Source organism: Octopus bimaculoides, chromosome 17 (genome assembly GCF_001194135.2).
Source record: "Octopus bimaculoides isolate UCB-OBI-ISO-001 chromosome 17, ASM119413v2, whole genome shotgun sequence".
NCBI classification, from domain to species: Eukaryota; Metazoa; Mollusca; class Cephalopoda; order Octopoda; family Octopodidae; genus Octopus; species Octopus bimaculoides.
The window spans coordinates 6,593,150-6,603,866 of record NC_068997.1 but is presented as its reverse complement, the minus strand read 5'-3'; the positions used below and the strand labels follow the sequence as shown (position 1 = coordinate 6,603,866).

General features: G+C 32.7%; 1 protein-coding gene across 1 annotated transcript in view; it reads left to right on the top strand.

Moving 5' to 3' along the window:
* The window catches only part of LOC106872489 (arf-GAP with GTPase, ANK repeat and PH domain-containing protein 3), a 166,983-nt gene that overhangs the window by 147,826 nt on the left and 8,440 nt on the right, over positions 1–10,717 (top strand). Inside the window, 3 exon segments of the mRNA XM_052974118.1 lie at positions 866–1,004; positions 2,933–3,058; positions 10,595–10,714. Coding sequence (XP_052830078.1) covers positions 866–1,004; positions 2,933–3,058; positions 10,595–10,714 — 385 coding nt within the window.

The following is a 10,717-nucleotide window of genomic DNA, read 5'->3' as shown; positions in this document are numbered from 1 at the left end:
ATATATATAATTTTCATCTTATTCAAGAGAGTATAATTTAACCAGTGAGATAAGCCATAACAACTCTCTCTTGTTTAAGAATGAAGTCATTGGTAATTGAATCTAACTATTATTTAGATAGTTTTTATAATGAATAAATATTAGCAAATAAAAAATAACATTATTGAAGAAAGATATTATAAACCTATCTCAGTCCAAGACATTCAGGGTTGTTCACAACTAAGATATCTGCAGAGTTTGTTTCTGTGAATTCTTTCTTTCATTGTTGTCCATATTCATTGCATTGTCTTTCTTTCATATTTTCTCTTCTCTGCTGCTCTCTGGCTTATTCCAGTGATTCATCCTTCTACCCTTACCTCTTCTTTTTCTCCGCTCTTGTTCTCTCTCTCATTTTAGCTCATGTTATCTGTCTGTATTTTACAAAATCAAGTAAATAAATAACTGGTCCGATCTTCATTGATAGCAGATGACAATTTAACAGAGGCACCTTAGTGTGTATGCTAAAAATCAAGTGTTTTCCGTCACCTACTTACTATAACCACCATCACCACCACCATTAACTAACATCCCTACATACAATCCACCATTTTAATGACAAACTATTACAGTTCTCAGTATATCACTTGTGGTGGCTAAGGCTTATAAGTCTGTGGGTTTCCTTATTTTTCCCTCTGTAAATGGAAGCTTTTTTTTTTAAGCCTCATGGACATTATGGGGCACAAGCATATTAATATTGTAGATATGTGACTCTTTGTTTTTAATTACTTCATCTTATTATGACTAATAGAATATTAATATCTTTTGATAATAAATTTTGAAAAAAAATTAGAATTTTCCTTCTATGATTGTTTTATCTTTTTAACAGGACTATATGGATGAAGTGCATGGTAAAGAGATTAATTTGGTGCGGACGACAGTGAAAATTCCTGGTCTGCGACCAAAGGGCAGCCGAGGGATATCCACCAATCCATCTGTAATGGGGCCAGCAAGTATGACAACAAATGGTATTTTCTGTGCTTTAGTCTTAGGAATATTTTACTCGTTAACTGCTCTGCAGATTATATTCTAAAGCCAAAGTTTTATCATAGCTAGAAATTGAGATTTATGAACCAGTTTGCTTGTATTACTTGGTAGGTTTAAAATCTTCAAACTGTATTGTTTCTGTTAATAACTTTAGAAAGATTTATTTAGCTCTTCTTTTTTTTTATTTTTTATATTTTTGTTTACATAAATAATTCATGTCACTCTTCAAATGTTAAAGACTGAATGCTTAAAATATAATCAATCTGTTGTTGTTGCTGTTGTTAGAGCAGTAAATAGATGGGTTTGTCATCTGGCTTCATGTTATTGCAAAATCATTATTTCATGTGACACTGTCCCATTCACTTTTCCTAACTAAACCATTCCTTAGTAGCATTTGCTATAGACTCTATTAGCACTTTGAAGCACACAGTCCTTTTGTTGAAGAACTGAAATCATTTTGACCCTCATCAACAGCTGATGAAGGGACAGTTGTGTCTATGTTTCTACTTGTGCTCTTCATTTTGACTTAATATCTGTGCTTATTTATATTCTATATGCATTGTTCTTTAACCCCAGCTCAGCCCTAATTGAAACAGGCCTGAGATCCAAACAATTGGTAGATTCAAATATTTTGTCTTATTTTCAGACGTATTTTTAGTCCTACATTGTTGAATCTGCATTTTTTATTTTTAGAAACAATAAGGTCTGATTTGAGGGAGATTTGGCTGCTAATTCCATGAGGTTGATTTGATCCCATTTGATAACATTGAATATGTGTTTATGTTTTACTCCAAATCTAGCCTGGGTGGGATGATTTTTGCTTTAGAAATTGATTTTTATAGTTGGTTACCCTTGTTACTTCTGACCACTCATTTGTGAAGTAGGAGCAGAATCGGTTTCTATCAGTTCTACCATTGATCTTTCTTTGGTTTGTCTATCTTTCTCTGTCATAGAGTAAGCTTTGGACATGTTCTCAATATTAATGATAACTAATGCTAACCATGAAGACAGTAACCTTAGAAAATAATGGTTACTTTCAATCATAGAATTGGATTTGATGTACTTCCTTTCTAGATATCAAAAACATGCTGCACTCTCTTCTGAGACAAGGCTGGAGTTTTTGAATTTTGACCATTATTATAAGTTAGGAGCCTTTTTGGCAAAAGCAGAAGTTTTACCATTGTTGCCTTGTAGCATCAGTTGCTATTGATATGGCCAACTCTTTCAGAATAAATGAATGGATGTTTCTGGTATTAGAATTGGTAAATGCACTGGAGTGTTCATCTCATTTGGGGATTGAGATCTACTTGAGATTTATTTCTCGTTTCTGTCTTGACCTCTCAAGAAATATTCAAGTTTAACTTCAACATTTTAACGTGAATTTTATGAAAATAATATTGATATTATTTTGCAATGTAATGAGAAATTTTCTCTGAAATACTCTAATGTAAAATTAATCCTGTTTTGTTTTTGTTTTCTCCTATCTGCACTATTTCTTCAAAGAAATTCCACAGTAAATTCAATAAAGGACCTTTCATCATCATCATTTTATTAACTTAGGATTCTGTGTTGCTAGAATTTTTCTTTTCATTTTACAGAAAATTTAATTGTATTTAATTTATAGAATTTAACATTTAGTTTTTCATTTGAAATTTTTTTGTCACTTTTCATTCCTAAATAACTTGGAAAACATTTTTGTTCCCCAATAATTTTCAGTTTAATCCCATTTTCCTTTTTGAGGCTAAAGCAAAGAAATCCTGCAGCCACAAGTAATGTTTTGTGACCAAATTTAATGTTGTGTTTTGATCTCTTTTTCCTAACTTGGAAAGTTAGCAAATTAAGTAAAAAGGATTTCAAAAGACCAGGAAAAAAAAAAAAAAAATGTTTATCCTTTTTTTTTTTTGCATAGGTAAAAGTACCAAAGAGAAAGAAAATGTTATGTTAACAGCATATGATGGCCTTCGAGATGGTCAGCAACGGTTACAGACTAATATGGATGATGCAATTGTGATTTCTAACTCCTCTATTACTCTTGGTCAGTAGAAAAACAATTTCATTAATTTTTACTGTTATGTTTGTTTTGTTGAAATATTCATACTTTATTTTCTTGTTTTGTTCTTTATTTTTAAATCCTTAAATGACGTAAGATTAACCGAAAATATTTGACCCTCATTTAAAGGATCATTTCTAATTATATTGTAATCACTATCACCATTATCATCATCATCACCATCATCACCACCACCACCACCACTACTACCTCCTTTCCATGTTGAGTGTGTTGGATCTCCCAACTCTGTATCCTCTTTTCTGAGACCAGGGGGTCCTTCAGAAATGACCTACTACTACTTTCCTAGTTCAATAAATGCAAAAGATGGTTATTTGCCTTTTACACTTATTTCTGCAGAAGAATAGACCCTGTAGTACCATGCCCTTTCATAAGGTCAAACTGCATTCAAAGCAACTCAAATCTATCTTACTCTAACTTTGCCTTCACACTTTTTATTATCTTTGTAACTTGATCCATTAACCTGAAAAACTCTTTTCTTCTTTACTACATCTTATTCAGTAATTGATGATGGAACTGCTATACCATTGACTACAACACTTTCAAGTCTAATCAGTTAATCATGTGACTAATATGACATATAACATCAATTTCTCCTAATATTTTTTCATCACCTCAGCAAATATCTTTGAAATACTTAGATCTGTCCTTGCTGTCATTCACTTAATTGTTTCACTGACTCTCTCTCTCTCTCTCTCTCTCTCTCTCTCTCTCTCTCTCTCTCTCTCTCTCTCTCTCTCTCTCTCTCTCTCTCTCTCTCTTCTTATGGCTTTCCTCTTGTTCCAGCTGTGATTATACTCTATATTTTATTTATTTTTCCCCTTTCTCCCCAACTTCTCTTAATGAAGGGTTTGTGGTTCTTTCTCTTCATTGTCAGTTGATAACTAAATGTGTCTGTATTATTCTAGAAACACTTCTTTCTAATTACATCGGCCAAAAGTCACATTAGAACGAAATTAATGGAGCTGTTATACTCAGAATAAAGGCAGTCTTTCTGTGTTCAATACTTTACTCTTAGGAAACATCATTGCATAATGCAACAAACATTTTCAGATTGTATTTGAAAACGTAAGATATTTTGCAATTTGCATCAGTGAATGTGATTTAATGACTGATGTGAAGACATCATAAACAGACACATATGAAATTTATCACTTGTCTCTTGGAGAGATAACAGATATTTTATTTTGGTTTGAGCCATTAAGGTAAGTTTGGTGAGGGTTTTAATATGTTCTTGTGAACAAATATCATCATTAGAAACTGGAAAATATTATTATTGAATTAAGAAGATTTTTAATTGTCCTACATGTAACAATGCTTGTGAATATATTTCAGTATATTTTTAAAAAATAAAAAGCAGTTATACTTGTAACAAGTGAATATATTAAAATGGGTGCTATAGAGCAGTGCTCCGCAACCAGTAAAATGTTTGGAATACTCTCAGTGTTTGTTTTTAACTGTGAAAATGATACAATTATTAATAATCAAATTGTTTTTCAAGTAGCTGTTGTCAATAGTCATCATCATCATCATCATCATCATCATTGTTGTCATTATTTATGAGAAAATGAAATGATGGAAGACCATTTGTGATATAAAAATAAATAAGACTAATTTATATTTGAACTATATTAATCTTTTATCATCATTCTGTTGCCCTTCTCTCAAGTCATAATCTCCTCGTAGCGTTCCTCTAATGCTTGCCTTCTCTTTCTTCCATTCTCTCACATCCATGGACATCAAATGGATGGTAAGACATTTTTCATCCACTTTATCCCAGTATAGTAATTAAATGCACTAATATTTATGTTGTTGTTGTTGTTGTTGTTATTATTGTTGTTGGTTACACAAAGTGTTTTTTGTCTTAGTTAATGATGCATGAATCAAGAATTTAGTATATTCCGTCACTATCATGTTTCTTACAAAACAGAAATGAAATATGTGTGTGTGTATTTATATTTGTTTTAGATGATGGTGATTTCACTTACTGCAATTCTCATAACCTGGTGTAGAACTCAATAGGAATATGCTACAGAATGAAGCATTAGTCAAGTACAGAGCTGTAATAAGAAAATGAAATGAGACAAAGGAATAAACAATTATCTTATAAATTTCATTAGTTGTTTCTGCTGAGAAATGCAGTGGACTCATAGTTGAGTACCTGAGTAACATTCTCATAGCTTCATTGGAACCTCAAATATGAAATGCAATTTAGGCAAAGAATTACATTTATGCATATATAGGGAAAAGCATTACCAATGAGAAAGCAAACACCTATTAATAGGGCTCCTCCTATTAATAGAATAAGATTAATTCTAAATTGTGAATAAAGCAGATATTTAGATAAAGAGTAATTAGATCTGACGGTATATATATATATATATATATATATATATATATATATAGAATATGAGGGATTTAGTTCACTGGTGATCTAAATGAATAGGTACGCTGAGTAAGTGTTATAATTGGTCATTCGTTATCTTTCAGCTGAGCCTGGAGCTAGGAATCCATATTAGGCTTCCAAGTCAGGAGGTATATATTATATAAGAGAAAAAAGGACAGCAAAATCCAAGGCAGGACAAGTATCTGAAGTCATTTAGAATATTTAATTAGGGCAAGGTGAATTTGAAGTCTTACGGCTGTTTCTGGGATATCCCAAGTGATAGGCTAGCGTGTTCGTACACTAGTTATTCCATCATCAGAGACAAGGTGAGTATGTATGAAAGTTCTAGACTGGGAAATTCACTGGAGAATAAAGTTCACAGCTCATCTTCTAGAGGGTATGGATAAACACAGACATACAAATACACACACACACACACACACACACACTTATATATATAATTGAAAAAAATTGGAGTCAACAAGAAGGAGTATGGTTGAACATTTATTTTCAATCACTACAATTGTTTCTATGCAACATAGCTCTCCAGGTGTGCAGGTACTTGATTAATCAATCATCTCCCTGCATTATGTGATCTAGTGGTGTTTCCTCAGGCGATATGTAAATATTGTCTCTGTAAGTTTGTCCAATTTAAAGGCGGACAAGCTTTATACTGTACTCTACTATGTTCTTAACAGAATATACTATAACTATATATATACACACGTATGTATGTATATATATATACATACACTCACACATATGCACACACACACACACACACACACACACACACGCATGTATATATATTTTTATTCTTTGCCCCCCCCAGGGTGGGCAAGTGGAGAACAACCTGTGTGTGCATGTTTCAGTGCTGATAGAAAGTTATGGGGGGAAGTGAAAAGGATGTTGACAGATGGTAGAATATACCAGAACAAAAAGCATAAAACCCAGCAACAAGGACAAAAAGACGGATGACCATAAACCTTGGAATGTGTGTATGTATTTACTAGCATTGGGTGACATAACATCATCATCATCATCATCATGATGATAAATAGTCATACATATATATATACACACACATACATATACATACACACACACACACACCTCTACACCTACACCACCACTCCTGGACATGAGTGTGTGTGTGTATATAGGATTTATGTTTGTATGTTTATGGAAAGATGATGTTTCTGTTATGAGTATATTTCTTTTTAACCTTTAAACATTTTCTTTAAATATGGCAGCTTCCTTTTTAATACAAATTTATATATCTTTTAATTTGATGTACTTATTGTTGATATATTTTGTTGTTATTTTATGAAAATTCTCTGTAACACTTTCATTTCCTACCCTTCACAAATTATATGCTTTTGTGTCTTCTGTGAAAGATGTGTGTCCATACACAAAGAAAAATTTCGATACAAAAAATCTCTGCCAACACTTGTTGATGGTTCTGGGATGAAGAAGGTGAGAGCTGGCAGAATTGCCAGAATTGCCAAAATGCTTAGCAGCATTTCATCTGTCTTTATGTTTTGAGTTCAAATTCCACAAAGGTTGACTTTGCCTTTCGTCCATTCAGGGTTGATAAAATATGTACCAGTTGAGTACCCTGTGGCGGGGGGGGGGGGGTATGGAATTGACTCATCCCTTCCCACTAAGTTGCTGACCCTGTGACAAAATTTGAAATTGATTTTAACATTTGGGTCAATACCATCCGTATATATGAAAAACACCTCTTTGAAATGGAAAGAGAAATGTGAGGATTTCATTAGTTGTTCAATATTGGTTTCATTGTTTCTTTGGTAATTTAAGAGTAACTGATTCCAGAAACATCCTTATTATGTGCAGTGAGCTGGCAGAGTTGTTAGCATGTCTGACGAACTGCTTTGTAACATTTCTTTCAACGAATTACATTCTTAGTTCTAATTCTACCAAGGTCAACTTTGCCTTCCTTTTTGGGTTGTTAAAATTAAGTCCCAGTCGAGCACTGGAGTCGAGGCAATCCACTAACTCTCTCCATTTGAAATATTATTACTAGTTTTCTATCAACGTGTAAAACCCTATATGGAGTCAAAATTTTGTCAAAGGGGAAAACCCTCTCCATAGTTGCTCAACATGTTAAAGGTAACAGCCAAATTTCTCTTGAATAACACTGTATTGTCTGAAGTTAAAAGGGGCTTTGAACAGTGTGTGTGTGTCTGGGCGTATGACAAACTTGGAGAAAACTTACTGGAGGGAAGTGTTTCTCCTTGTAAAAATAAATGATTGTTTTATTAAATTAGGTTGTAAAGAATATTTAATGACTCCGCCTCACCATATTGTTGATATATTCTGGTGGCATTTCATTGTAACATCTGCATGTACACTCAAGTTAACAAATTGATATAAAACAGTAATTCAAATAGCTCCCATTAGAACTGTGTCCAGCCTCATAGCATAAAATTATTCCATTGTTTGAAATAGTTGATATTTAGTCATATAAATATTAATTATGCGAACTAGTTGAGATTAAAAAAAAACAAAAGTGTCAGCTTTCATCTCCATTAACGTATACAGAAAATAGTCCACTAATGTTTACTCCATTCCTCTATTACTAAGCATTTTCCCTTAGTATACGAGAAGTAGTAGTTATAATGTAACTAGTAGAATTTCATTTTCCTACTATATGACTCACAAAAGTAAACTATAACTTTTCTCTTTTGCAGTTAGTATAGTAATATTATTCACTTTTTTATGTATTTGTTGTATTTTTAATTTGCATGTGTCTTAAATCTTTATACTTTTAACTTTATGAGATAAATAGAACTAAAATTCACTTTTCATTTTGTTTCTTTTTGTTTTTGCATTTTGTTTCATTTTTTTTTTGTTTTTTTTTTGTCTAACCTAATTTTCTCTAATATTCTTTGTATTATTTTTCTCTGTATATTCCATGAATTTTCCTCTGCATTATGTTGCATTACTTGTATCACCCTGACTGCTTTTTTCACTTGCTCATTATACAGTTCTTCATAGGCCCCTTATGCTGTTAATAATTTCTTGAACCATCTTTAAGCTCCTTACATTGACATTGTGCACTTGTTTTCCTGTGTTTGTATATTCGGGGGCTTTTTTGTTTAGGGGCTAGATAAAAGTTAAAGTATTAGAATCACAATCGTCGGATTAACTAAATCAATTGATGCTGATGTTCCTACATGGCTTCAGACCAAAACTGAGATCATTAAAAAAAGGAAAAACTCATTATCAAATTCTAAATTCACTTTTACTGCTTTGGATTATTCTACACACTTGACATCAATTTATGCTAACAACAAGCAAATTAACAAAATCCTAACTAATCCTAACCCTCATGTCAAGCCCCCCCCCCCATATTCTTTCTTTATATATTCTACTCACTACACATCAGTGTGATCTTCACTGAGATCCAGCTCACTCACTCGTCTCCCCCACCTCCACCCAACTGCCCTCTGCCAACTCTTCAATATTACTTGACTTGTACTTGTTGTTGTTGTTGTTATCATTATTATTAAGTCAAAATTAAAAGAAGAGTACCATTGTTATCTAGTGAACGATATTTTCGACATCTTGTGTGTCGAAATATCGTTCACTAGATAACAATGGCACTCTTCTTTTAATTTTGACTCTATATCTTCAGGAGGAGTTACCTCAATCCTCTATATTATTATTATTATTATTATTATTATTATATACATATTTGATATCATACCTAAGTCAGAAAGGATTAGAGGATCGGCAAAAACATTTGAGCAACAGATAAAATGTGTTGCCATATTTGTTCTGATTCTCTGTGTTGTGAGTTCAAGTCCTACTAAGAGGAACTTTACCTTTCTTCCCACCAGGGTTGACAAAATAAAGTACCAGCTAAATACTGAGGTTGATTAAATGAAATCAGTAAACAAAGAATGAAAGTGTGGCATTGTGTCAATGTTAGAAACATTATTGTCATATTCATCATCATCATCATCATCATCATCATCATTGTTATAATTATGATAAATAATGTTAGAGTTACTAGGAAGTTAAGATTTATTTGATGATTATTTAGCTTAATGCTGTGATGTACTGAAACTGATTCACACCCATCGAATATTTTTATTCTTTTTTTTTTCTTACTGGAAGGAAATCAATGTTATCAAAGCACTGGAAATGACCAATATAGTGCAGCAGTAGGCTTAATATATTCTCCTAAGTTTCCTCCTTCACTCAACTATGTTCAAATCATGTCTCAGTAAAACAAATACAGGTGGTACATACACTGGGATTGAATCAATGCACTCTACACCCACCTCTTACAAATAGGGATATTGTGAGGAATCATTCATATTAATGTTGTCTTCAGTTTATGTGGATACACCTTTGCTTTAGTTGTATGTTTATACTCCATAATACAATACTCGAGTCTAAGTTGTTTACTTTTTATTGATAAAAACCAGTATTTTCTAGGCATTTCTCTCTCTCTCTCTCTCTCTCCATAAATGTGTGTGTGTGTGTGTGTGTGCATGCCAGTTATATATATATATATATATATATATATATATATATATATATATATATATATATATATATAGATATATATATATAACTGGCACACCGTAGGTTATTTCAACAAGTGTTGCAGCTCATCTGATGAGTGAAACAACCTGCAAGTGGCTGAGCACTCCACAGACACATTCACTCTTAATGTAGTTCTATGGGAGCTTCATTGTAACACAGAATGTGACAAGGCTGACCCTTTGTAATTACAACTCATTTTTGCCAGCTGAGTGGACTGGATCAACAGAAATAAAGTATCTTGAACAAGGACACAATGTGCTACTAGGAATTGAACTCATGGCCTTACAGTCATGAGCTGAATGCCCCAACCACTATGCCACTTGCCTCTTCATTTATGATCTACTACTTCTTCAACAACTTTTATCAGTTTTGTTATTCTTCATCTGCCATTGGACTGTTTTCCTAATCCTCTCTTCTGTGAAATCTCATACTTTCTGCAGAACTTTCTAGATATGTAAAACGGAAACAGAAATGTTAGAATGATGTATTAATAGAAATGTTTCAGACTTCATTTTTTTTTTTTTTTCTCTTTTCAGGAATTCCAAACGGCAATGCTGGGGATTCCTTTTTATCAAAATCAGGTGATAATAAAAATATAGGGTCAAAAACGGAAACTCCTAATGTGAAGAAACGACATAGACGAGCAAAAAGTGGAGGCC